We start from the raw sequence: 26,680 nt of genomic DNA on the forward strand, positions 1-26,680 counted from the left end.
AGGAGAGTGATGTCCCCCAGCAGACATCACCTCAGGGGGGGATTTGTCTTTGGTTTGCAGGTTCTGGAGCTGGAGCTCAGCAAGTGAGTGGGAGAGGGAGATGTGAGGAGCACCTCTGAGAGGGCTTCAGACAGCCCTACAGCAGGTAGCCAGAGCAGGGCTGCTCTGCCTGGGCAGCTCCAGCACTGCCTGTGGAGAGGTGGAGCTGAAGCCTGGGGACCATACCCTGCTGCCACCCCTGGGCACTTCCCATGGTGGCAGTGCCCTGTGGAGGAGCCAGCATGGAGCACACAGGCACAGGGGCAAGCTCACGGCAGCACAGTGAAGAGCAGAGATGAGCAGTGACACAATTCATGGCCCTGTGCTGCCTGGAAGATCTGTGCCAAGGCTCCAGGGAGCCAGGGGCATCATCCAGGCTTGGCTGGAGGCAGGTTCCTGCCTGCCCCCCTCCAGGGGACAGGCTGTGCTGTGAGGGGAGCCAGGCTCTGGCCAACGTGGAGGTGCCAGAGCAGAGGCCAGCCAAGGAGAGCACAGGGGCTCTGCCAAGCCCCTGGCCAGGAGCTCCCAGGTTTGCCTTCTAAATAAAAGCATCAGAATAAAAAGACCAAATCCCAGGGCTCAGCCCAAGCTGCCACCCTGGGGCTGCTCCCAGCTTGCTCCGTGCTGGAGGAGGGGCCTGGCCCCCACCACTGGCACCAGTCCTGGCTAACTGGGGAGGCCCCAGCTGACTGGGGGCCAGCAAATGTGACACCACCTACAGGAAGGGCTGGAAGGATGATCCAGGGAGCTACAGGCCTGGCAGCCTGAGCTGGGTGCCAGGGAAGGTGATGGAGCAGGGCACCCTGAGTGCCATCACACAGCACACACAAGACAAGCAGCAGATCAGGCCCTGGCAGCAGGGGCTTGTGCAAGGCAGCTCCTGACTGCTCTGATCTCCTACAGCAAGGTGAGCTGCCCAGGGCATGAGGGAAGGGCCTGGACATTGCCTGCCTGGACTTCAGCAAAGCCTTTGCCACTCTCTGCCCCAGCAATCTCCTGCAGACACTCCTGGCACAAGGCTTGGTGCAGTGCCCTCTGCCCTGGCTGATGGCTGAACCCAGAGAGTGTTGAGGAATGAGCTGTCCCCAGCTGGTGCCAGTCACCAGGGGGTCCCCCAGGGCTGAGTGCTGGGGGCTGTGCTCCCCAGGGTCCTCAGCAGTGCTCTGGCTGAGGGCCTCCAGGCTCCCTCAGGGGGTCTGCAGGTGGCACCAGGCTGGGTGGCTGTGGCCATCTGCTAGAGGCCAGGGAAGCTTCAGAGGCTCCTCACGTGCCCTGAACACAAGCTGCAGTCCTGGGAGAGATCAGCCCTGGGGTTCTGCTGCTGCCACCTGCCCCTGTGTCCATGACCTGACCACATCCATCAGGGTGACTGCATGGAGCAGGAGCAGGCTGCCATGGGGAGTGCCAGGAGGGAGGCTGGAGCTGGGGCACATAGTATCACAGAATCAGTCAGGGTTGGAAGGGACCACAAGGATCATCCAGTTCCAACCCCCCTGCCATGGGCAGGGACACCCCACACTAGATCAGCCTGGCCAGAGCCTCATCCAGCCTGGCCTTAAACACCTCCAGGGACAGGGCCCCAACCACCTCCCTGGACAACCCATGCCAGGGCTTCACCACTCTCATGGGGAAGAACTTCCTCCTCGCCTCCAGCCTCAATCTCCCCACCTCCAGCTTCATTCCATTCCCCCTAGTCCTATCACTGCCTGAGATCCTGAGCAGTCCCTCCCCAGCCTTCCTGGAGCCCCCTTCAGATCCTGGAAGGCCACAATGAGGTCATCTGGGAGCCTTCTCTTCTCCAGACTGAACAGCCCCAACTCCTTCAGTCTGTCCTCACAGCAGAGCAGCTCCAGCCCTCTGCTCATCCTCCTGGCCCTGCTCTGGACACCTTCCAGCCCCTCCAGATCCCTCTTGTCATAGGGGCTCCAGAACTGGAGGCAGTACTCCAGGTGGGGTCTCTCCAGAGCTGAGCAGAGGGGGAGGATCACCTCCCTTGCCCTGCTGGCCACACTTCTCCTGCTGCAGCCCAGGCTCTGGTTGGCTTTCTGGGCTGCAAGTGCACACTGAGAGCTCCTGGTGAGCTTCTCCTCCCCCAGCACCCCCAAGGCTCTCTCCTCAGGGCTGCTTTCCAGCCAGTCCCTGCCCAGCCTGGCTTTGTGCCTGGGATTGCCTCCAGCCAGCTGCAGGACCCTGCCCTTGGTCTTGTTGAAGCTCCTGAGGTTGGCTTGTGCCCAGCTCTCCAGCCTGTCCAGGTCCCTCTGGCTGGATCCCTTCCCTGCAGCCTGCCCAGCTCCCTCTGGCTGAATCCCTTCCCTCCAACCTGTCCAGGTCCCTCTGGCTGGATCCCTTCCCTCCAGCTGTCTGCTGCACCACACAGCTTGGTGTCATCAGCAAACACGAGGCCTGGCACCTCAGAGAAGGGTCATGCCATTGGGGGGGTGGTGTCAGAGGTCCTGCCAGGGATACAGCAGTGACACCCCCACTGCACACTCCCTGTCCCATTCCTGCTGATGCACCTTGGGGCCACTGACTGGGACCAGCCCCTGGCTCATGGCAAATGCCCAGGGGGTTGGATGAGTGCTCAGAGCCTGACAGCTGGAGCAGCACAAATCCTCCTGCAGCCCAAAAGTGCCTTGCATAATCTGCATGCAAACCACTTGGGCTGGGCTGGGAGTGCCTGGGACAAGGACTCAACTGCCTGCTCCCCCTGTGACAACCACACAGGGCTCAGGCAGGTTCTGTCTGCCCCTGGAGCTTCCCAAGTCCTGCTGAAACTGACAGCGAGGTCGATCCTCGGCTCTTGCTCCCGCAGTGCTGCAGTCAGGCTGCTGCCCGGCTCAGCACCTCACACGTGTGCTGGGTTGTGCAACAGGGAGGAATGCAGGACCAGAGGCCTGGGGTTCGTTAGCAGGGAAGTGAAACAGTGACCCTCCTGACGTGGCAGAGCCAGCAGGGACGCGCCCAGGCGAGCAGGGGAGGGAAGACTCCATCCACAGTATCTGTGCAGGAGCTTGGCCTCCCCACTGCCAGCAGCCCCAGCACTGCTGAGCTGAGCTGCCCAGCACCCTGCACCCCAGCAGGCCCCAGGCCCACAGCCGTGCATGTGCAGGGAATGCAGCCACTGCCACCAAGCCAGGCCCTTCCCTGCCCATCAGGCCACAAAAGCACAGCCTGAGGAGGTGACTCCATCCCAGCCAAGGGCCCTGCCCACCCTCTGCTGAAGAAGTGATTCCCAGCATGGCTTTTCCTGAGGAATGGGAGACAAGAATGCAAAAAAAAGGGTCAGATGTTTGAGCCTCCACATTGCACCTGCAGACTCTTCCAGGAGCACCACTGTAACAGACTCAGAGAATTGGTTTGGTTGGAAAAGGTTCAGCAAAACCACTGACCCAACCCCCCCGTGGCCACAGGGCTCTGGAGCCCCTCCAGCCATGGGGACTCCACCACCTCCCTGGGCAGCCTCTGCCAGCCCCTGACCACTCTGGCAGTAAAGAGAATCTTTCCTCCTCCCTAACCTCATCCTCCCCTGGTACAATTTCAGGCCAGTTCCATGCCCTGATCTCTGGGAGCAGAGCCCAACCCCCAGCTCCCTGCAGCCTGCTCCCAGGGAGCTGCAGAGAGCATCGCTCCACATCGGTGCTGCCTGCAGACGCTGAACGCTCTGCTGCCTAAGGTCTGCTCGAGCAAACGGCTGCCAGGCTCCAGCGCCCCAGCCCCGCACCCCCTGCCCGGCAAGGAGCCCCGGGGACTCTCGGAAGACGCCCGCGGGTGGCTCCGGTGGCGGCCGGCTGCGCACGGGCAGGCGCGGGGCTCTGCCGCGCGTGGGAGCCCCAGGGCTGTCCCACGCTCCCGCTGCGGAGCGGCCTGGCGGAGGCTCCCCTCCCGTTCCGCGGCGAGGGCTGAGCGGTACCGACACGAGCCCGCTCCGCCGCGCACCCGCCGCCGGCTCTACGCCAGCCAACTCCGCCCCTCGCCGCGCCCAGGCTCCGCCCGCCGAGCGCCGAGGTTTCTTGGCCCCTCTGCCCCGCCGTAGGGAGAGCGGCCCCCGCCCCCGTCACGTGCGGCGCGAGGCGCAGCCACGATTGGCGGAGCGGGGGCGCGGGCGCGTGACGGTGCGCGGCGGCCGCTTCCGGGCCGGCGGCGGGGCCGGAGCGCAGGAGGATGAGCGGCGCGCGGCGCAGGGAGGAGCCGCCGCACGCGCAGCAGCACGCGGTGTCGAACGGCGGCGCGGCCGCGCGCGGCTCGGTGTGGGGCAAGGCGCTGCGCAGCGACTCCGCCTGGCACGACAAGGTGGGGCCCGGCGGGGGGGGGGCCCCGCGGGGGGGGCGCCGGCGGGTGCGGGCCCGGGGCCGTCTCCGCCCATGGCCCCGCCCCGTCCCCGCGCCGGTGAGGGAGCGCGGGGGGTAGCTGTCGCCTGGCGGTACCGGCGCCCATCGCCGGTGCCGCTGCCCCGGCCGGAGCGGCCGCGACCTGCCCGCCCGGCCCCGGCTGTGCGCTGCCGCCGTGCCGGGCTTTGTGGCGGGGGAGGCTCCGCCGTCGGAGGGGAGGAGCGGGCGGGGAGCGGGGCTGGAAGCGGCGGAGCAGCCGCGGCGAGGAGCGGGCCGCGGCAGGCCGGGCGGCGCAGCCCCGGGAGGGCGCCGGAGAAGCCTCCCCGCCCGGCACGGCGGCGGCGCCGGGTTGGCTATGGCCCGGCTGCGGGATCGGCAGCGCTGCGGTGCCCCGGCGGGGCCCGGCTGTCGCCTGGGGGCGGCCCGGGTGGGCGCAGCGCTTCCTGCAGCCCAGCGGCGGCTCCCACGCGGGGCTCCCGTGTCACCCACAGCCCTGCCCTGCGGCTCCCACGCGGGGCTCCCGTGTCACCCACAGCCCCTGCCCTGTGGCTCCCACGCGGGGTCCTGTGTCACCCACAGCCCCTGCCCTGCGGCTCCCACGCGGGGCTCCTGTGTCACCCACAGCCCCTGCCCTGCGGCTCCCACGCGGGGCTCCCGTGTCACCCACAGCCCCTGCCCTGTGTCACCACGCGGGGCTCCCGTGTCACCCACAGCCCCTGCCCTGCGGCTCCCACGCGGGGCTCCTGGGTCACCCACAGCCCCTGCCCTGCGGCTCCCACGCGGGGCTCCTGTGTCACCCACGGCACCTGCCCTGCGGCTCCCACGCGGGGCTCCTGGGTCACCCACAGCCCCTGCCCTGCGGCTCCCACGCGTGGCTCCTGTGTCACCCACAGCCCCTGCCCTGCGGCTCCCACGCGGGGCTCCCGTGTCACCCACAGCCCCTGCCCTGCGGCTCCCACGCGTGGCTCCTGTGTCACCCACAGCCCCTGCCCTGCGGCTCCCACGCGGGGCTCCCGTGTCACCCACAGCCCCTGCCCTGCGGCTCCCACGCGGGGCTCCTGGGTCACCCACAGCCCCTGCCCTGCGGCTCCCACGCGTGGCTCCTGTGTCACCCACGGCACCTGCCCTGCGGCTCCCACGCGGGGCTCCTGTGTCACCCACAGCCCCTGCCCTGCGGCTCCCACGCGGGGCTCCTGGGTCACCCACAGCCCCTGCCCTGCGGCTCCCACGCGGGGCTCCTGGGTCACCCACAGCCCCTGCCCTGCGGCTCCCACGCGGGGCTCCTGTGTCACCCACAGCCCCTGCCCTGCGGCTCCCACGCGGGGCTCCCGTGTCACCCACAGCCCCTGCCCTGTGTCACCACGCAGGCTCCTGTGTCACCCACAGCCCCTACCCTGTGTCACCACGCAGGCTCCTGTGTCACCCACAGCCCCTACCCTGTGTCACCACGCGTGGCTCCTGTGTCACCCACAGCCCCTGCCCTGCGGCTCCCACGCGGGGCTCCCGTGTCACCCACAGCCCCTGCCCTGCGGCTCCCACGCGGGGCTCCTGTGTCACCCACAGCCCCTGCCCTGCGGCTCCCACGCGGGGCTCCCGTGTCGCGCACAGCCCCTGCCCTGCGGCTCCTCCCGGGGGCTGCTGCGGCTCCTCGGCTCTGCTGTAGCCTGCGGCGGAGCCAGCTCGCTGCCGCCGCTGCCGCTGCCGCTGGTTGGGGCAGGGCCAAAGCAAACAGGAGCCGCGTTCATGTGGATGTGCCACGGTTAATTGTGGCTTTGGCTTGCGCCCTGCTCACCGGTTGCCCGCTGTAATTAAAAGGGAAGCTGTGTGGGAAAGCTGGAAATGTGATCTGTTTTGAGAAGCTGGCGGGGGGGGAAATAAATCCATCTGCAACTCCAGCTGAAGGGAAGGGCAGCAGCGAGGGCAGGCTTGTCAGGGTGTCTGTCCCAGCACAGGAGCAGTGTCACAGTGGTGCTTCGGCTGCCCGTGGGCTGCTTTGCTGCCTCTCCTGTGCAGGAAGGGGTTGGGGTCCCACAGAGCGCCCTGCGTGTGCTCAGCCTGCATCTGCTGCTCCTGCCTGTCGGCAAAGCTTCCCAGCGCTGGTGCCGAGCTGTTAGCCGCAGGCCTGTCCTGCCCTCGGCCCAAGCAAAGCCTTCTGCTGCTGTGCCTCCCTCCTGCGTGCTGTGGTGCTCCCAGGCAGTGCCTCTTGCTGCCACCCTTGCCCAGCAGCACACACAGGAGGTGCCCTCAGCTCTTGCAGTGCCCCAGGCCCTGCTGCATCCCTGGCATGGCCTGGGCACACAGCCCCTGTGCCAGCTCTGCTCCCTGGCTCTGCCTTTCACTTTGAGCTGTGGACTCTGCCCTGCCTTGCCCTGAGGCACAGTCTCTTACCTTTCTCTTGCCCATTGCTGCTGCTGCCTGCAGAGCTGCTGGGGCTCTCCTGTGCTGCATGCCACCCCCCACTGAGAAGCAGGGCAGGGAGTTTCAGAGCTAGCAAGGGGAGCAGTGAGAGGCTCTGCCCACAGGATGTGACCCAAAGGCTAAAATGTGTGGCACATGTAGAAGGTGAGGGAAAGGCCACACCTGACCTGGATCCTGGTCCTCCACAGGGAGCAGCACAGCTTTGTGCATCCTGCAGTGAAGTCAGGAGGGCTGATGGTGTTTGGGGCTGTGCTGGGGCAGCCCTGTCCTTGGGGAGGCTGCAGTAGAGGATGTGAGCAGCAGGGACTTTGATTTGAAGCCTGAGCCTTTGCCCTGCTGCAGTACTGAGAGCTGTACTGGCCCTGAGCACAGCCAGGAGTGGCCACTCCCTGCTGCTCTGAGTGCAGAGGGCTGGCTTCAGGATTGGCCACTTGGAGCCTTTGGGGCAGGGAGGGTCTGAGGCACTTGGAGTGGCTGTGGCAGCCTTAAAGCATAACCAGTTCATTAAATGTGGATCACAGAGTGCCAGGGGCTGGGAGGGAGCTCCAGAGCTCACCCAGCCCAAGCCCCTGCCAGAGCAGAGCACCCAGGGCAGGGCACACAGGAACACAGCCAGGGGGGGTTGGAATATCTCCAGAGAGGCAGACTCCACAGCCCCCCTGGGCAGTCTGCTCCAGGCCTCTCTCACCCTCACAGGGGGAAAAAATCTTCCTCCTGTGTCCATGGCACTTCCTCTGCCTCAGCTTCCCCCACTGCCCCTTGGGCTGGCACTGGGCATCCCCCAGCAGAGCCTGGCTCCAGCCTCTGGGCTGCACAGCTTTAGCCCCAGCCATGAGGTCACCTCTTAGTCCATCCTGGTGAGCATTTGCAGAGCTGGATCTTGAGTGGAGAAGGGGACTGGAGGGCTGCTGAGCTCTGCAGCTGCCCACTGGAGCACAGAGCCTGTGCTCAGTCTGGAGGCAGAGCAGGCCAGGGGGCGGATGGTGCCGGGGGGCGGATGGTGCCGGGGGGCGGATGGTGCCGGGGGTGCTTCCAGCTGCTCTGAGGCAGTGCTGCTGCTGTGCTGCCCTGGGCTGGGCACGCTCTGGCTGCAGCCCCTCCCTGTGCTCTCTCCTCAGGACGAGTTCCTGGATGTGATCTACTGGTTCCGGCAGATCATCGCAGTCATCCTGGGCATCATCTGGGGCGTGGTTCCCCTCAAGGGCTTCGTGGGCATCGCAGTGTGAGTTCATTGCCTTGGCTCTCCCTCTCCCTCCTGCCCCTTCCCTTGCTCAGACTCCACTCAGTGCCTGCTCTGAAGCTGTGCAGCGCAGCTTCTCTCTGCCCTGCCCCCGGAACCAGCGCTGTGTCCTGCTCCTGCCTGTCAGGAGCACAGTCACAGAATGCAGCTGCTTGGCACAGAGCACAGCCAGAGGTCTGCAGCTGAGCCCCAGCCTGGCAAAGATGGGCAGGCAGCAGCTCCCAGCAGGCCTCTCCTGAAAGCAAGCCAGCAGGGCTGCTCAGGCAGAGGTGCAGGGCAGCACAGCCCTGAGCACAGCAGGCAGCAGCTGCAGCTGAGCACAGGAAATCCAACCCCAGCTCTGTCCTCAGCGAGTCAAACCTCCACAATATTGCACTGTTCAAACACCAGCAACAAAAATGAGGCCCTGGAGAGATCAACCTTTCCTGAGAGGCTGCAGAGAGCATCCTTGGCAAGAGGGAAGTTCTCCCCAGGATGATGTAGTTATTGAAGTCTTCCAGATCAAAGGAATCCTCTGGGAAGAGACACTGGCACCCCTAGGATCGCAGCCACAGAATGGAGCTGCTTGGGAGAGCCCCCCAAGCTCCCCCAGCCCAGCCCTGCAGGCTCAGCACCAAACCATGGCCCTCAGCACCAGGGCCACAGCTGCTGGAACCCCCCCAGGGATGGGCACTGCAGCACTGCCCTGGGCAGCCTCTGCCAACCTCTGAGAGCCCTTCCAGGGCACAAAGATCTCCTGAGCTCCAGCCTGAGCCTGCCCTGGGGCAGCCTGCAACCATTGCCTCTGCTCTGTGCCTTGGCCCCAAGGAGCAGAGGCTGCCCCCTCCTCACCCCAACCTCCCTGCAGGGAGCTGCAGAGAGCAAGGAGCTCTCCCTCAGCCTCCTCTGCTCCAGCCTCAACCCCCCCAGCTCCCTCAGCCCTCCTCTAGCCCAGGGGCTCCAGGCCCTTCTCCAGCCTGGCTGCCCTGCTCTGCACAGGCTGCAGCCCCTCAGTGTCCTTCCTGCAGGGAGGGCCCAGAGCTGAGCACAGTACTGAGCTGTGGCCTCCCCAGTGCTGAGCACAGGGGGATGGTCACCTCCTGGCCCTGCTGCCCACCCTGCTTCTGACCCAAGCCAGGCTGCCCCTGGCCTGCTTGGCCCCCTGGGCACTGCTGGCTCCTGCTCAGTGACTGCCAACCAGCTCCCCCAGGGCCCTCTCCCAGCTGCAGCTTTCCAGCCTCACCTCCCCAGGGCTGGAGCTCCCCAGGGGGTGGTTGTGACCCAGGGGCAGGCCCTGGCCCTTGGCCTTGCTGAGCTTCACCCAGAGAGCCTTGGCCATGGCTCTGACCTGCCCAGACCCTGCTGGGAAGCTTCCCTGGCCTCTAGCAGTCTATACAATTCCTCACATCTTCATCAGCCTCTTTCTCCCTCCTCAGCCTGAGTAATGCTTTTGAAATTAGCTCTTTTGCTCTCAGGGGGCAGGGGGAGAAGAAGGGAAGGAGAGCTTCAGTTGTGGACTTTGTTGGCTCTGCCTAGGGGCTGGCAGTGTGTGGTGTGACCTGCTCTAAGTGGCAGGGGTTGGACTCCATCTCCAGATGTCCCTTCCACCCCCTGCCATTCTGTGGTCCTGTGCCTGCTGTGGCCTCCTAAGAAGTAAGGCCCACAGAGGAGGAGGAGGAGGAGGTGTGGCAGTCCTCTTGGAGTCAGGAGCCCTCCTCAGGAGCTGCTGTTAGTGCCAGGGGTGACAGCTTCTCTTTGGAAAAGAAAAGGCTGCTTAGAACCACAGAGGCACAGAGCTGCCAGGGCTGGAAGGGAGCTCAAGGCTCAGCCAGCCCCAGCCCCCTGCCATGGGCAGGGACACCTCACACCACAGCAGGTTGCTCACAGCCACCTCCAGCCTGGCTGCAAACACCTCCAGGGGTGGAGGTTCTTCCTTTGCACCAAAGCCCATGGGCAACAAGCAGGCAAAGCTCCACTGGCACTGCTCCTGCACTGCTCCTGCACTGCTCCTGCACTGCTCCCAGCTTGCTGATGTTCTCCTTTTGGACACAGTGTGGGAGGAAGGCCTGGAAGGGCCCCACTGAGGTGTGGCACTGGGGACCCCTCCCACTGCACTCCAAAGGCTGCACTCTGAGTTGTGACATTTGCTGGGCCCTGGGGCATGGCTGAAAGCCTGTGGAGGGCCAGCAGAGCAGAGCTGGGAAGCAGGGGCTGGGGAGGTGCTGTGGCTGCTCTGGGCAGTCTCCCTGGGCCCAGTCTCTGCCTACTCAAGCTCACAAAAGGGACTTCTGACCTTGTCCCTCCTGCTGGGCATCCTGGCTGTGGCAGGAGTGTGGAAGGAGTAGCAGCAAGTGTCTCCAGGGGGGGAGAAAGGCTGAGGTGTGGGGAAAGGGAACAGGGACAGGACAGCTGCATGCAGGCAGCTAAATCCCAAGTGCTGGAGTGGCTGAGCAGCTTTGTCCTTCCTCAGCCATTCATTCAGCTGCCACCTGAGCCACTCCCTGTGCTAAATGATCCTCAGAACTGAAGTGATTTGGTGGAAGTGGCACACTGAGAAGCTGCTGGGGCTGTGTGTGGGGTTTGGCTGTGGGCAGCAGCCACAGGGCTGCTCACAGCCTGCTGCTGGCACTCAGCTCAGCACCTCTTTGCTTGCCCTTCCTGCACAGCCTCCCTCACCACATGGGTCTGTGGCTTCCCAGCTTGCCCCAGCCCTGAGGGCTTTGGTGAAGCCAGAGGTGCCCAAGGAGAGTCAGGGAGGCAGTTTCTGTCCTCTCCACTGCAGTGTAACTCTCACAGCAGGGAGCAGTGAGTTGGCTCAGGCTGAGCTCCAGTGCTGTGGCTCTGAGGCCACTACCAAAATCTTCCCTGGCTTCCATCCCTGAGTCACTGTGTTTGGTCTGGGGACCATGGGAGCTAGCACTGAGCACTGAGTCTGAGGCTTCCCTCTTCCTCTCACAGCCCAGCAGCATGCAGGGACATTGGATTCTGTGTGGGAGAGGACTGCTGCCAGTCAGGGCTTGCACCTCTGCTGCTTTAGATGACTCCCTGCTGCGTCTGAGGAGTAGGTTGTGCCTGGTGAGGTGAACCCATCCAGGCCTGGCATGCTCTGGCCAGCTGACCTAGAGCTGCTCTCCTGTGGAAGTGGCTGAGCTGCCTGGGAAGTGCTGTGGGAGCAGTTCCTCTCTGCTGGGGATGGCAGGGGTCTGACTGCCACACTGCATGATGAGTGGAATCATAGGTCTGGGCTGGAAGGGAGCTCCACAGCTCACCCAGTCCCAGCCCTGCCCCCAGCAGGGACATCCTCCCCTGGAGCAGGCTGCCCAGAGCCCTCTCCAGCCTCACTTGGAATAGTTCCAGGGATGGAGCCTCAGCCACCTCCCTGGGCAGCCTGCTGCAGTGTTCCAGCAGCCTCCTGGGGCAGAACTTGTTCCTCACATCCAAGCTCAATCTGCTCTGCTCTGCTCTGAAGCCATTGCCCCTGGGCCTGTCCCTGCAGGCCTTTGGGAACAGTCCCTCTGCAGTCTTCTTGTAGCCCCTTCAGTACAGGCAGGCTGCTATTAGGTCTCCCTGAAGCCTTCTCTCCAGGCTGAACACCCCCAGCTCCCTCAGCCTGTCCTTGCAGCAGAGCTTCTCCAACCCCCTGAGCATTTCCATGGCCTCCTCTGGCCCCTCTCCATCAGTCCCTGCAGCCTCTATCCCCAGGGTAGAATAGAATAGAATAAACCAGGTTGGAAGAGACCTTCAAGATCGTGTCCAACCCATCAACCAATCCAACACCACCTAAACAGCTAACCCATGGCACCAAGCACCCCTTCAAGTCTCCTCCTGAACATCCCCAGTGACGGTGACTCCACCACCTCCCTGGGCAGCCTGTTTCATAGTGTCATAGTATCACAGTATCAGTCAGGGTTGGAAGGGACCACAAGGATCATCCAGTTCCAACCCCCCTGCCATGGGCAGGGACACCCCACACTAGATCAGCCTGGCCAGAGCCTCATCCAGCCTGGCCTTAAACACCTCCAGGGACAGGGCCCCAACCACCTCCCTGGACAACCCATTCCAGGGCTTCACCACTCTCATGGGGAAGAACTTCCTCCTCCCCTCCAGCCTGAATCTCCCCACCTCCAGCTTCATTCCATTCCCCCTAGTCCTATCACTGCCTGAGATCCTGAGCAGTCCCTCCCCAGCCTTCCTGGAGCCCCCTTCAGATCCTGGAAGGCCACAATGAGGTCACCTGGGAGCCTTCTCTTCTCCAGACTGAAGTTTCAATGCTTCTAACCTCTTCCTCCCAGGTTCTGCCTGATCAATGCTGGTGTTCTGTACCTCTACTTCAGCAGCTTCCAGCAGATAGATGAGGAGGAGTATGGTGGGACATGGGAGCTCACCAAGGAAGGATTCATGACATCTTTTGCACTGTTTCTGGTAATGCCTCTTTGCTTCCTCTGAGCTGGTTGGGGAGTCGGGGTGGTGCAGGTCCTGAGGGAGAAGGCCTGGAGGAGAGGCAGGTGAGGTGGGGCACTGACAGGAGAGAGATGTGCTGACATCATCTACTTAGTGCTGTTGGCTGGGGAAGAAAATGCCCCAGTCTGATGGCTGCTGGCTCTGAAGTAGGGGATGAGTGCCTGGGGTTTGTCTGGGAGAGGATGTGGGGGCAGGCAGCTCTCTCTCTGCATCTACCACTCAGCCTTTGTCTTCCCATCCTCTGCCCCAGGCATCCTGGTGGAGCTCCATCCAGAGCTACTTAAACCCAGGGTGGGGGGTTGAGTGTTTGGTGTGCCCTCTCCCCCCTTCCCCCAGTCTCTGAACCCACTCAGCCCTCGCACTGGGGCTGGCACTGGTGGGACTGCCACGTGCAGAAGTTCGTCACCCCCCGAGCCGAGGCTGCACACCGCTGCTCGTGGTGACCCTAACAGCTCTCTGAGCCGAGCTCACAGGTGGAATGCAGTCCCCAGGCCACTGCTGAGAGCTTGAGGCTTCCTTCAGTGCCTGAAGCCTCTCCAGAAGCATCCAGGTGACCTTCCCTTCCTCTCCCCAGGTGGTTTGGATAATCTTCTACACTGCCATCCACTATGACTGACGCAGCCTGCAGCCTGCTCCATCGCTCGCCAGGGAATCGAGATTGGAATCAGTCCTAGCCTGTAGTGGCCTGCTGGGAAGGTGGGGGGAGTCCAGGCCACCCCCTGCTGGCCCAGTGGGAGAGCCCCAACTCTTCTGCCAGAGAAGTCTCCATTTTATACTCCCAGTGATTATGGAACTCTTACTAAAAAGCCATTGGAACTCCTGGAAGTGCTTCGGGAGCGCTCAGATGTGGAACTTGCTGTGACTCTAGCCAGGACCTCTTGAGCAACTCCTGTGTGCTGAAGGTTGAATCTGTTAATTTAATGTGTGTTTGCCCTCCTCTTGGGAGTCTAGCCCTAAATCCTGACTTGTCTTCCATTGCTGTCCTTTAGGACCTGGCTTTTAAAGAGCAGCTGCAGGGGAGATGGGAGGAAGGCTCTGCGGCAGCCAGGAGCCGAGCGGCCAGCCCTGGCCTCTCCCTGCAGCACTCAGCCTGGACTGGGCACACAGACTGTCTGGGTGCCATTCCTGGTAGTGTTTGGGTTACTTCCAAATCAGTTGCTGAGCAGAGTTCTTGAGTGGTCTTTGCTGCAGACAAAGTCTGAGGCAGTTTGCTGGAAGGAGTTGTGGTGGATTTGGTTAACCCAGGAGGCTGAGGAGCTCCGCTGCAGTTTGCCAGCCTGACTACTAAGCTGCCATCACATACCTCAGAGTGTAGTAGTCTTGAAGGACACTCAGCCTGGAGAAGCCCTTTGAAGTGTTCAGCATTTGAATGACTTTTAATTTCCTTTTTTAAGCTCTTGAGTCCAGCTGCTCCTCGTTGCTAGGTGTAGGAGGCTCGGACACAAGCGAGGCAGCTATTAACCTTCGGGCCAGGGTTGCTGGCTTGCAGATCAGGCAGAGCACACAGGCTCTGCTCTGGGAGGTGAGCACAGCTCAGCTCCTCCCTGGTCATGCCCTCTGGGTGCATCACTGGAGGAGTCTCTGCTTCCAGCCCCTTTGGAGGAGGTGTCTGCCAGCAGCAGTCCTTGGCAAACACGCACAGCCCTTGTTACTGTTAGAGGACCTCGCAGGCTCGGTGCCAGCTGGGCCTTGCTTTTCTGAACAACAGCTCAGGCACCTGGGAAGAGTCCTGGCCTAAAGAGTCCTGACCCAAAGCTGCCTTACAGTGAGGAGCTGGCAGTCCTAGTGTGCTCTTGCTGACAGTCTGCATCGCTTCCTGCCTGCTGCAAGTCCACGCACGTGAGTGTGCAGAGCCAGGGCCTGAACCTCTTGAGTGCTCAGCTAGGGCTCCAGGCTCAGCAGCCAGGGCAGGCCTCCCCTCTCAGCAGGGAGAGCACTGTCTGTCCTTAGTGGAACAAACACACCTGGCTAGAGTGGGCCCTTGGGATGCCAAGGGGAGGGTGCAGTAGCAGACAGCTTCTGCTGCTTGTGAGTTGCCAGTCTGAGTGAATGAGCTCCAATAAAAACTGCTCTGTGTTCTCCTCCCTGTCCCCAGCCTTGCTCAGTCTTTTAGTCTGATCTTTTCTTTTCTTTCAGCTGAAAGCATTCATTTCCCACAGGAATTGCATCATCTGCTAGCTCTAGGTCCCCCTTTCCTGCTGGCCTCTGTTTGCATCTTCGCTGCCCCCAGCCCTCAGTGATCCACTGTACCCTTGAGATGCTGTAATAAAGGTCTCCTGGCTCGTCCGCTGTGCAGCTCCTGTATCCTCTGCTCTGGGGGAGGTGGTGGGGCTGGGGCCTGCCTTTAACAGCTGGAGTCCTCCTAATGCCTAAGCCAGCAGCTCTTTGGGGTTCTCAGGTCTCCTGTGCTGCAGGCTTCAGTCCTGTGCTTTTACAAGGGGCCAGAAGCATTTGCAGTGGGAGCAGCAGCTGATGCTTAGCTCCCTGCTCCAGCAGCTGCTTCAGCAGGGGAAGCCACAGGTTGCCTCCCTGCAAGCCCTTGAGGAGGCTCATGCAGAAGAGATCTTGAAGGCTCCTGGTAAAGAAGTTGGGGATTGCAGCTGCTCAGCTCTGAGTTTTTAACCTCTCAAGGTTTCTGATGTAATGGGTGCCCCCGGGGCTGGGGGCAGGGATCCCCCCCGGGGCTGGGAGCAGGGATTCCCCCCCGGGGCTGGGGGCAGGAATTCCCCCACGGGGCTGTGGGGGCAGGGATCCCCCCTGGGGCTGGGAGCAGGGATCCCCCCCGGGGCTGGGAGCAGGGATTCCCCCCCGGGGCTGGGGGCAGGGATTCCCCCCCGGGGCTGTGGGCAGGGATCCTCCCCCCGGGGCTGGGAGCAGGGATCCCCCCCGGGGCTGTGGGGGCAGGGATCCCCCCTGGGGCTGGGGGCAGGGATCCCCCCCCGGGGCTGGGAGCAGGGATTCCCCCACGGGGCTGGGGGCAGGGATCCCCCCTGGGGCTGGGAGCAGGGATTCCCCCCCGGGGCTGGGGGCAGGGATTCCCCCCGGGGCTGGGAGCAGGGATTCCCCCCTGGGGCTGGGAGCAGGGATCCCCCCCGGGGCTGGGAGCAGGGATTCCCCCCTGGGGCTGGGAGCAGGGATCCCCCCCGGGGCTGGGAGCAGGGATTCCCCCACGGGGCTGGGGGCAGGGATTCCCCCCCGGGGCTGTGGGCAGGGATCCTCCCCCCGGGGCTGGGAGCAGGGATCCCCCCCGGGGCTGTGGGGGCAGGGATCCCCCCCCGGGGCTGGGGGCAGGGATCCTCCCCCCGGGGCTGGGAGCAGGGATCCCCCCTGGGGCTGGGGGCAGGGATCCCCCCCCCGGGGCTGGGGGCAGGGATCCCCAGTGATGAGCACCAAGAGAGCTAAAGCTGTGGCCTCTGGCCTGAAGAAAGGATTAGTGGCAGGGAGCTGAAGGGGCTGTGGCAGCCTGTGGCACAGAGCTGAGCATCTTGCAGCAAGCAGCACTGTAGGAAGAAGGGATTGTGGCAGAGGCTTGAGAGATGGGCACAGGAATGGTCTAGCAGAGAGCATAAAGCTGAGTGCCAGGAGGACAGGAGAGCAGCAGCTGGCAGGGCCAGAGGCTGCAGCGGGGCAGAGGGCTGGGGCAGCAGCTCTGGTGCTGGCACAGTGAGTATGGTGTGCTCTGCACTCACCTGGGAGGGCAGGGGGATGGCTAGAATGGGTTGAGTTGGAAGGGAGCTCAAAGCTCAGCCAGCTCCAGCCCCCTGCCATGGGCAGGGACCCCTCCCACCAGCACAGGCTGCTCAAGGCCTCATCCAGCCTGGTCCTGAACACCTCCAGGCAGGAGGCAGCCACAGCCTCCCTGGGCAGCCTGTGCCAGGCTCTCCCCAGCAATTTCTTCCTCCTCTCCACTCTCAGTCTCTCCTCTCCCAGCTCAAAGCCATTGTTCCTCAGCCTGGCACTCCCAGCCCTTGGCCAGAGTCCCTTCCCAGCTCTCCTGGAGCCCTTCAGGTCCTGCAAGGCTGCTCTGAGGTCTCCCTGGAGCCTTCTCTTCTCCAGGCTGCACAGCCCCAACTCTCCCAGCCTGGCCCCACAGGGGAGGGTCTGCAGCCTCTGAGCATCTCTGTGTCCTCCTCTGGAGCCTCTCCAGCAGCTCCAGGTCCTCCTTGTGCTGGGGGCCCCAGAGCTGGAGGCAGTGCTGCAGGTGGGGGCTGAGCAGAGCAGAGGGAGAGGCTCAGGTCGAGCCCAGCACAAAGTGAGCAGGGTGCTGGTGACCACCAGAGTGGGATCTATCCTGACTGCTCAGCAGCCCTTACACCAGCTTCTGCCACAGCCCTCAGGTAGGGCTGGGAACCACAGAGCTGGGAAATGAGCAGGGGAGGTTCTGCTGCCCCCTGATCATCTCTGTGGCCTCCTCAGGACCCCTCCAACAGATCCATGTCCCTCTTGAAGGCTGCAGGGCTGGGCACAGGACTTTTGCTTCGAGCAGAAAGCACTTGGTGTTGTGGCAACACTGAGCTGTCAGAGCACAGCTGAGCCAGCAGCTGCCCCCCCCGGGGAGGCTCTGCAGGGGCCATGCAGCATGGTTTGAGATTTGCCACCTGTGGGCTTGGGCCAGCACAGGAGTGTTGCTGATGTCACTTGTCCTGAACAGTGCTTGGGATGCCCTCCAAGGGAGCAGGGGCTGCTTGGGGCTGGAAGGAGGCCACTGAGGAGCCTCTGCCACCTCTGGAGGTGTCACCATCTCTGCATTTCCCCAGGCTGATCTCCAGGCTGGCAGAGGCTCTGCCCTCAGCTGCCAGCCTTCAGCTGCCTGCCGGTGACAGAGCTGATCTGGTTTGGTTTGTCAGAGGCTGGGCTGCTCTGGGGCAAGCAGGGATGTCAAAGCAGCAGGAAGCAGAGCTCTGCCTTCAAGCACTGTTAAGCCACAAATAGACCTAGCAGCTGGGGCCAGTGTTTGCTGAGACTGGGGCAGCACTGTGCCTGCCCACACCAGGCTGTGGCACCTCGAGGATGCTCTGCCAGGCGAAGGGGAGGAGCAGGGTGCAGGACACACAAAGCTCCTGGCCCTGCTGGAGCTGCTCTGGTGGGGAGGGGACCAGCTCCAGCTCCAGCTGCTGGGGGTGGGAAACTGGAGAGATGTCTGCACATGCAGCAGGCTGGCATTGGCTTGCAAAAGGCTGACCTGTGCTCTCCCTGCAGTTCATACTGGCAGTGCCCACCATGCCCTTGAGCCTGCTGGGGGGCACTAGCAAAACCCTGCCACTGCCGCGGCAAGGGAAGGATTCATGTCCCTGTGCTAAGCAGCATTGAGCCAGTGGAGCTGCTCACCACAGGGAAGGGCAGGAGGCATTAGCTGCAGGATGAGGAAGCAGGAGATGTCCCTCTCCGGTGACTTCCCCAGAGCCAAAGAGCCCAGCACTCACCCTGCCCTGTCTCCCAAAGCACCAGATGGCCAGGGCAGAGCAGAGTGAGACCTGGCAGCAGAGCAGCCGAGTGCCTGTGCCAAGCTGAGAGGCAGAGGAGGCTGCCGTGGCAGGGAAGGAGTTTGCACAACCCTTTTTTGTTCAGCCCACAAGGAAACAACCTCTTCCATCTCCCAGCTGCTCTGCTGCTGGTTTTCAGGTTAACCTCTGGAAGCAGGGCAGGGGCCAAATGAAATGTCTGAGGCCGTCTGCAAGCACCCAAGCAAGCCAGGCCTGCCCTGCTCCCTGTGGGCTTCAATCAAAACTCTCTGCCAAATGGGAGCTCAGCCATGGCTCAGGCTGGGCTCTGCCTGCAGCCACCTGGCTCTGTGCTGGGAGACTCTGCTGGCTGAGCAGCACAGAGGAGAGGGACCTGGGGGTGCTGGTGGCCAGAAGGATACCATGTGCCAGCAATGGGCACTTGTGGCCAAGAAGAGCAATGGTATCCTGGGGTGCATTAGAAGGGCTGTGGTGAGTAGGTTGAGAGAGGTTCTGCTGCCCCTCTGCTCTGCCCTGCTGAGGCCACATCATAGTTTCATTCAGGGTTGGAAGGGACCACAGGGATTATCTAGTTCCAACCCCCCTGCCATGGGCAGGGACACCCCACACTAGATCAGGCTGGACAGAGCCTCATCCAGCCTGCTCTTAAACACCCCCAGGGACAGGGCCCCAACCACCTCCCTGGACAACCCATTCCAGGGCTTCACCACTCTCATGGGGAAGAAATTCCTCCTCACCTCCAGCCTGAATCTCCCCACCTCCAGCTTCATTCCATTCCCCCTAGTCCTATCACTGCCTGAGATCCTGAGCAGTCCCTCCCCAGCCTTCCTGGAGCCCCCTGCAGATCCTGGAAGGCCACAATGAGGTCACCTGGGAGCCTTCTCTTCTCCAGACTGAACAGCCCCAACTCCTTCAGTCTGTCCTCACAGCAGAGCAGCTCCAGCCCTCTGCTCATCCTTGTGGCCCTTCTCTGGACACCTTCCAGCACCTCCACATCCCTCTTGTCATAGGGGCTCCAGAACTGGAGGCAGTACTCCAGGTGGGGTCTCCCCAGAGCTGAGCAGAGGGGGAGGATCACCTCCCTTGCCCTGCTGGCCACACTTCTCCTGCTGCAGCCCAGGCTCTGGTTGGCTTTCTGGGCTGCAAGTGCACACTGAGAGCTCCTGGTGAGCTTCTCCTCCACCAGCACCCCCAAGGCTCTCTCCTCAGGGCTGCTTTCCAGCCAGTCCCTGCCCAGCCTGGCTTTGTGCCTGGGATTGCCTCGACCCAGATGCAGGACCCTGCCCTTGCTCTTATTGAACTTCATGAGGTTGGCCTGTGCCCACCTCTCCAGCCTGTCCAGGTCCCTCTGGATGGATCCCTTCCCTCCAGCTGTCTGCTGCACCACACAGCTTGGTGTCATCAGCAAACTTGCTGAGGGTGCACTCAATGCCACTGTCCATGGCACCCACAGAGATGTTGAACAAGCCTGGTCCCAGGACTGATCCCTGAGGGACTCTGCTTGTCCCTGGCCTCCCCTGGGACATGGAGCCATTGACAGCCACTCTTTGGGTGCAGCCATCAAGCCAGTTCCTTATCCATCTGGTGGTCACCCATCACACCCATGTGTCACCAGCCTGGAGCCCAGGCTGTGGTGCGGGACAGTGTCGAAGGCTTTGCTCAGCTCCAGGGAAATGACATCAGTTGCTCGCCCCTCAGCTATTAATTTTGTCACCTGCTCATAGAAGGCCACCAGGTTGGTCAGGCAGGATTTGCCCTTGGCAAAGCCATGCTGACTGTTCCCAATCACCTCTTCACTATTCTTTTGAGCGAGTAGTGACTCCAGGAGGATCTGCTCCATGATCAGGAATATTGTGTCCAGTTCTAGGCCCCATGGTTCCAGCCTCTGCCACCTCTGTGGAGGAGTCACCATCTCTGCATTTCCCCAGGCTGATCACCAGGCTGGCAGAGGCTGTGCCCCCAGCTGCCTTCCCCCAGGCTGCCAGTACCAGAACAAGAGGACCCAGTCTCAGGCTGTGCCAGGGGAGGTTTAGGTTGGATATTAGGAAGAAGTTCTATACAGAGAGAGTGATTGCCCATTGGAATGGGCTGCCTGGGGAGGTGGTGGAGTCACCATCACTGGAGGTGTTCAGGAGGAGACTTGATGGGGTGCTTGGTGCCATGGGTTAGTTGTTTAGGTGGTGTTGGATTGGTTGATGGGTTGGACACGATGATCTTGAAGGTCTCTTCCAACCTGGTTTGGTTTATTCTAAGTTTATTCTAAGCTCAGCTGCCTGCTGGTGACAGAGCTGATCTCCTTGGTTTGTCACAAACACAGAGCAGCAGAGGCTGATCTTTGATCTGCCAGCATGCCACGGGACAGGGATGCAGGGACCTCTAGAACTCCTCAGGAGCAAGGTGGAGGGGCTGACAGCCAAGAGATGCTTTCACCACTGCAGGAAAGGAGCATCCAAAACAGCTGCTCTGCCCAAGGGCGGGAGGAGGGGGCTGGGGAGGATAGGGCAGCCCTGTTTTGGCTGGAACCACTGGAGCAAGGCTGAACCAACAAACACGAGCAGCTTCAAAACAGATTTTGAAGGCCAGGGTGCCCGCGTGAAGACCATGGCCTAATCACCTGCAATTTGCATAGCAAAGCTGACACCAGCCGCGGGCACGCCGGGCATGCAGTGCTCCAGCAGCCTCCTGCTGCAGAACTTGCTCCTCACATCCAAGCTCAATCTGCTCTGCTCTGAAGCCACTGCCCCTGGTTCTGTCCCTGCAGACCTTTGGGAACAGTCCCTCTGCAGCCTTCCTGTAGCCCCTTCAGGTACTGAAAGGTCTCCCCGGAGCTCCTCCTCTCCAGGCAGTCTCCAGCCTACCCTGGCTGCGGCTTTAATGAATGAACCCTACCGGTTACTTCAGCTTTCTGAACGGGTGGCAGCTGCCGGTCCTGTTGGGGGCCCCGGAAAAGACGCAAACGTGAACGGTCCCAGTGAGTGCCGGGGCTCCGGGACAGGCAGCGCCGGGATCGCACCCGTGGGGCAGCGAGCGCTCCCCGGCGCCTGTCCGCGCAGGTCCCCCAGCAGCCCCCCGCGGCCGCCCGCTGCCCGCTCCGCCGCGGGGAGGAGCCGCCCGGGCGCTCCGCTGGCGGCGGCCCGGCCCCTTCCGGCCGCTGGTGCAGCGATGGCGGTGCCGGCGCCGGCGGAGGCGGCGGGCGGCCGGCAGCGGGCCCTGGGCGGCGGCTCGCCCGTGGACTACATGAGCATCACCAGCTTCCCGCGGCTGCCCGAGGAGGAGGGCGGCGCGGCCGAGGGCAGCCTCCGCGCCCGCAAGGAGGAGGATGCGTTCCTGGGCGAGCAGGACACGGGTGAGGGGCGGCGCCCGCGGCCCCCCGCGCCCCCCCGGCGGCCCCCCGGCCCCGCAGCGCCCCCCCGGCCCCGCAGCGCCCCGCAGCGCCCCCCCGGCCCCGCAGCGCCCCGCAGCGCCCCCCCGGCCCCGCAGCGCCGAGCCTCGGCGGCCCCTCGCAGCGCAGCCCCCCGGCTCCCCGTCCCCACCGCCCTCCCCTCACCCGCGGCCGGCCCCAGGCGGCCCTGGCCCCCGCCCGGAGCGGGGCTCGCCCTGCTCCCCGGTCCGCGTCCCCGCGGGTAGCTTGCGGGGCGCCCCGGCAGGTCCCGGTGCCGGCGCTCGCTGCCGCGGGTGCGCGGCCGCAGTGAAGCCAGGAGGGCCGCTGGTGCCTGGGCAACCTCTGCCTGCCTGTCACTGATTGCCTCAGCGGCTCGCAAACGCAGCTTCTCGCCCACCCCCGGCGCTGCTTCAGAGCCCCTTGGCAGCTCTCTGCCCTCTCGACCCCAGCCCACGGCTCAGCCGGCCCCGCCTGTGCCCCTCGTCCTCTGCCCCGTCCTGCCGTGGCCGCCGGGGGCCGGCCCCGTGGCCCGTTCTCCTCCCGTGCCACCCCACGCGGGTGCGTGGGCACAGCTCTTCCCAAGGCTCGGCAAGGTCTTGCACGTGGAGCAGAGTTTGGTGTGAGTGTGGTGGTGCCAGCAGCCTGCCAGCCGCGGGGCCCCGGCAGCTGCCCAGGAGGGGGTGGCTGCAGCAGCTGCTGCTCTCCAACGCGTGGCAGAAGCCAGCGGTGGCTCTCTGTGCCTTCTCATCAGCTGGCCCAGCAGGGAGGGACCCCAGACCTTTGGTTTCTACTGCCCAGAAGACCTCATTCAAAGGAGGAAGCCACTGAGGTGCTGTCAGTGTTGGGGACAGACCCCCCCGGAGGACTGAACAGCTCCACATGGCAGCACTGCCAGAGCCCAGGAGCTGCTGCAGGCTCTGCTGTCCCCTCTGCAGTGGCTGCAGAGCTGTGCTGGCCCTGGCTCCCCGGGGGGCTGGTTTCCATACATGTCCCTCTCAGCACGTGGCAGCCAAGAAGGGTTTGGTGGCTTTTCTTTCAAGCATGACCACTGAGGGTGGGATGGGCACCTGTGTGGCCTCACAGGCTGCTCCTTGCCTTCCATGCTCCCAGCTGAACCCTCCCAGCTGCTCCTGTCCTCAAACCAGGGCCTTGCTGTCCCCACGCAGCACCAGTGGCCACAGAGGCTAAGTGACTTGCCCAGGGCCCTGGGGTATGGCTGTGGTGGAGAGCAAAGGGACTTTGAAGGTGGGAGAGACCACCCTGGAGGGCTGTGGCCTGCCCTCTCCTGGGGTTGCCCCCTGGGTGTTCATGTCCCCTCGTGCTGGGCTGGCTTGTCACCAGCACTACAGCAGCAGGGGCATGGTGTCCTGGAGAGGCTGGGCAGAGGAGCCCAGCTCACTCCTCACTGGGGCTGGTGCCCCACCAAGTGGTGCCAGGGGCTGTATGTGACATCAGTCCCCCATGGCATCCCCTGCCAGAGACACCCCTGGACCATCACCCCTGGACATCCTGCTCTGCCCACACACTGCAGCTCACTCAGCCCAGAGGTGCTGTGCAGGGCTCTGGGTTCACTGCACTGCAGCTCACTCAGCCCAGAGGTGCTGTGCAGGGCTCTGGGTGCACTGCACTGCAGCTCACTCAGCCCAGAGGTGCTGTGCAGGGCTCTGGGTGCACTGCACTGTAGCTCTCTCAGCCCAGAGGTGCTGTGCAGGGCTCTGGGTGCAGGCTGGGACAGCTGATTCCTTCCCAGCCTTGCTCCCAAGCTGCAGGTGTGAGCTGCTGCAGCATGAAGGAGGTTCAGTTCAGCTGGGGGGGGGTGGGGGGTGTGGGGTGTGGTCCCTGGCTCCTGGGCTTTGCTCCTGGTTGTAGCACCTCTGAATTTCACCCCAACTCCCTGCCTGGCCCCGGGAGAGATGCACTCAGGAGGTCTTTTTACTATCATGGCAAGGACAGGGCTGGCAGTCCCCAGGGAGATGCTGCCTGCCAGAACAGGCAGAGTGGCACAGTGGGGTGGTGGGGGCTGTGCAGTTCCCTGCTCCTTCACTTCTCCTTTACCCCAGCCCCAGAAGCATCCCCAGAGGGGAGGGACGAACTTCCCTTCCTGCCTTTTCCACTCAGTGATCCTCTTCTTCTTATCACAGATGTGCAGGACACTGCAGCGACCGCTGGCTCTCTGCAGCCCCCACATTCATCCAGGAGCCCATGGGGTGCCCAGCAGGGACAGACCTGTCCCCACGGCTGCCCAGCAGCTCCATGTGCCCTGCAGCAGGTGCTGCCCAGGCAGGGCAGGCTCAGCTGGTGCCCTCCCGGCTGCAAGGGAGAGATCAAGCAGAGAGATCCAAAGCACCTTTCAGAGCAAGAGAGACTTCTCCATCCTGCTGAGCATTGCTTGCCCTGGGCAGGTGACCGCCACAGGCCTGCCCCATGCCTTGGCCAGCTGGAGCTGGGCATTCTGTGAGCAGCTGGTTTTGACAGAGGGCCTCAGCAGCTGGAGGAAGCAAGAGATGAAGGCAGAGCCTCTCCTGAGCAGGTGGACGCCCTGGGGCCCTCCGGTTTGCAGGTTTGCTCCTCTCTGCCCTCTCTGTGATGCTCCCGCAGGAGAGCTTCCTGTGCCCAGGCTCTGCTTCACCTCTGTTCTGCTCAGGTGCCCAAGCATAGCTCCAAATAAGGCTGCTGGAGGGCTTTTTCTTTCTTAACCTCCTCTTCTTCAGTCCTGCTGCATTTCAGAGACCTGTTTGCCAGTCATGGCTCAGTTAGAACCCCTCCAGCAGCTGTGGGCCCACAGCCCAATGAAGGGACTGAAATGTAGTGGAATCCAGGGGGGGTTCTGCTCCTCTTAATCTGCAGGGAAGTCACTTAGGAATAATTAGAACTGCAGGCAGTGAGCACTAAAATGACCTAAGTGCCAGTGTTCCACCATAGGATCAGGGGCAATGGATGGAAGCTGCAGCACAGGAGGCTCCACCTCACCATGAGGAGGAACTTCTTGACTGTGAGGCTCCCAGAGGCCTGGAGCAGGCTGCCCAGAGAGGTTGTGGAGTCTCCTGCTCTGGAGGCTTCCCAGCCCTGTCTGGATGTGTTCCTGTGTGCCCTGTGCTGGGTTCTCTGCTCCTGCTCTGGCAGGGGGTTGGACTGGACGATCTCCAGAGGTCTCTTCCAACCCCTGTGAGCCTGTGACCACCCTCATGGTCAAGAAGATATCCCTGCAACACTCAGAGAAGATACCACACAGTCTCTGTGTCCCAGGCAGACTCTTTTTCACTTTGGCAGAGAAGTTAAAACATGACATGATGGGGCTGGTGCTCACAGCAGGGCAAAGGCAGCCTGCAGAACAAACTGCCTCCAGGAGGCAGCTACAGTCAGACAAACAGACAGTAAGTGCAGTCCCAGGGTAAGGGCAGTGATACCCTGACACGGTCTTGGTATTCCACCAGGCCAGGGAAAGGCTGCAAGAAGCCACCAGAGTATGGCCTTACAGGCCAGAAGCATAGAGGAGGCAGGTTGGAGAGGGATTTAGGAATGGAAGTGGCTGGAGCTAGAGAAGATGATGTGTTGAAAGAAGTGGAGGAAGGATCCACAGATGAGCAGGAAAGACTGGAGCTCTTCAGCTGGCTTCAAACATTAAGCTGGAGAAAAATGTCTCAGGGCTCTGAATCCCATTTGTACCAGAAGAAAGTTATCTCTAACTTCCAAATGGAAGCACAGGAAGCACATTGGCTTTATTAGGAGGCTAGCAGGGGCTGGGCAGGTGCCTGTGTGGTTCACAAAGGCAGGGTAAGGTGGTAACAGCCCTGAGACAGAGCAAAACCCAGAGCAATCCTTGCTTGCTTTGGGGAGAGTTCAGCTGCTTTGGTTTGTGCATTTAACTCAGAAACAAGGTTTAGTGACCAGCAGCTGAGCAAGAAAGCCTCTTGAGGGCTGGGATCCCTGGGACAGGAAACAGCCTGGCTGGAAGGGGCAGCAGCAGCCTCGGTGTGAGGGGCAGGAAGGGTCTTGGTGTGAGGGGCTTGGTGTGGGGGGCAGGCAGGAGCTCTGGTGTGGGGGGCAGGCAGGTGCTCTGGTGTGGGGGGCAGGCAGGAGCTCTGGTGTGGGGGCAGGCAGGTGCTTTGGTGTGGGGGCAGGCAGGAGCTCTGGTGTGGGGGCAGGCAGGAGCTCTGGTGTGGGGGCAGGCAGGAGCTCTGGTGTGGGGGCAGGCAGGAGCTCTGGTGTGGGGGGCAGGCAGGAGCTCTGGTGTGGGGGGCAGGCAGGAGCTTTGGTGTGGGGGGCAGGCAGGAGCTTTGGTGTGGGGGGCAGGCAGGAGCTTTGGTGTGGGGGCAGGCAGGAGCTTTGGTGTGGGGGGCTGGGTGTGGGGGCAGGCAGGTGCTTTGGTGTGGGGGGCTGGGTGTGGGGGCAGGCAGGTGCTTTGGTGTGGGGGCAGGCAGGAGCTCTGGTGTGGGGGCAGGCAGGAGCTCTGGTGTGGGGGCAGGCAGGAGCTCTGGTGTGGGGGCAGGCAGGAGCTCTGGTGTGGGGGGCAGGCAGGAGCTCTGGTGTGGGGGCAGGCAGGAGCTCTGGTGTGGGGGCAGGCAGGTGCTTTGGTGTGGGGGCAGGCAGGAGCTCTGGTGTGGGGGGCAGGCAGGTGCTTTGGTGTGGGGGCAGGCAGGAGCTTTGGTGTGGGGGGCTGGGTGTGGGGGCAGGCAGGAGCTTTGGTGTGGGGGCAGGCAGGAGCTTTGGTGTGGGGGCAGGCAGGAGCTCTGGTGTGGGGGCAGGCAGGAGCTCTGGTGTGGGGGGCAGGCAGGAGCTTTGGTGTGGGGGGCAGGCAGGAGCTCTGGTGGGGGGGCAGGCAGGAGCTTTGGTGTGGGGGGCAGGCAGGAGCTTTGGTGTGGGGGCAGGCAGGAGCTCTGGTGTGGGGGCAGGCAGGAGCTCTGGTGTGGGGGGCTGGGTGTGGGGGCAGGCAGGTGCTCTGGTGTGGGGGGCTGGGTGTGGGGGCAGGCAGGAGCTCTGGTGTGGGGGCAGGCAGGAGCTCTGGTGTGGGGGGCTGGGTGTGGGGGCAGGCAGGAGCTCTGGTGTGGGGGGCAGGCAGGAGCTCTGGTGTGGGGGCAGGCAGGAGCTTTGGTGTGGGGGCAGGCAGGAGCTCTGGTGTGGGGGGCTGGGTGTGGGGGCAGGCAGGAGCTCTGGTGTGGGGGGCAGGCAGGAGCTCTGGTGTGGGGGCAGGCAGGAGCTTTGGTGTGGGGGCAGGCAGGAGCTCTGTTGTGGGGGGCTGGGTGTGGGGGCAGGCAGGAGCTCTGGTGTGGGGGCAGGCAGGAGCTCTGGTGTGGGGGGCTGGGTGTGGGGGCAGGCAGGAGCTCTGGTGTGGGGGGCAGGCAGGAGCTCTGGTGTGGGGGCAGGCAGGAGC

General features: G+C 63.1%; 2 protein-coding genes across 2 annotated transcripts in view; both read left to right on the forward strand.

Annotated features, from left to right (window-relative positions):
* The first annotated feature begins 4,144 nt into the window (after window positions 1-4,144).
* On the forward strand, window positions 4,145-14,751 carry RAB5IF (RAB5 interacting factor). The gene is made up of 4 exons (XM_068167323.1): window positions 4,145-4,329; window positions 7,904-8,007; window positions 12,297-12,426; window positions 13,040-14,751. The coding sequence occupies exons 1-4, from the start codon at window positions 4,201-4,203 to the stop codon at window positions 13,079-13,081; spliced, it is 405 nt and encodes a 134-aa protein (XP_068023424.1). The 5' UTR covers window positions 4,145-4,200; the 3' UTR covers window positions 13,082-14,751.
* Window positions 14,752-21,089: 6,338 nt separating this feature from the next.
* Window positions 21,090-26,680, forward strand: part of GGT7 (gamma-glutamyltransferase 7) — a 40,786-nt gene continuing 35,195 nt past the window's right edge. The window contains exon 1 of the mRNA XM_068167295.1: window positions 21,090-21,273. Coding sequence (XP_068023396.1) covers window positions 21,090-21,273 — 184 coding nt within the window. The remainder of the gene's footprint in view (window positions 21,274-26,680) is intronic.

This window comes from Melanerpes formicivorus, unplaced genomic scaffold, assembly GCF_026170545.1.
Source record: "Melanerpes formicivorus ecotype bairdi unplaced genomic scaffold, bMelFor1.0.p_v2 SCAF_115, whole genome shotgun sequence".
Classification (NCBI taxonomy): domain Eukaryota; kingdom Metazoa; phylum Chordata; class Aves; order Piciformes; family Picidae; genus Melanerpes; species Melanerpes formicivorus.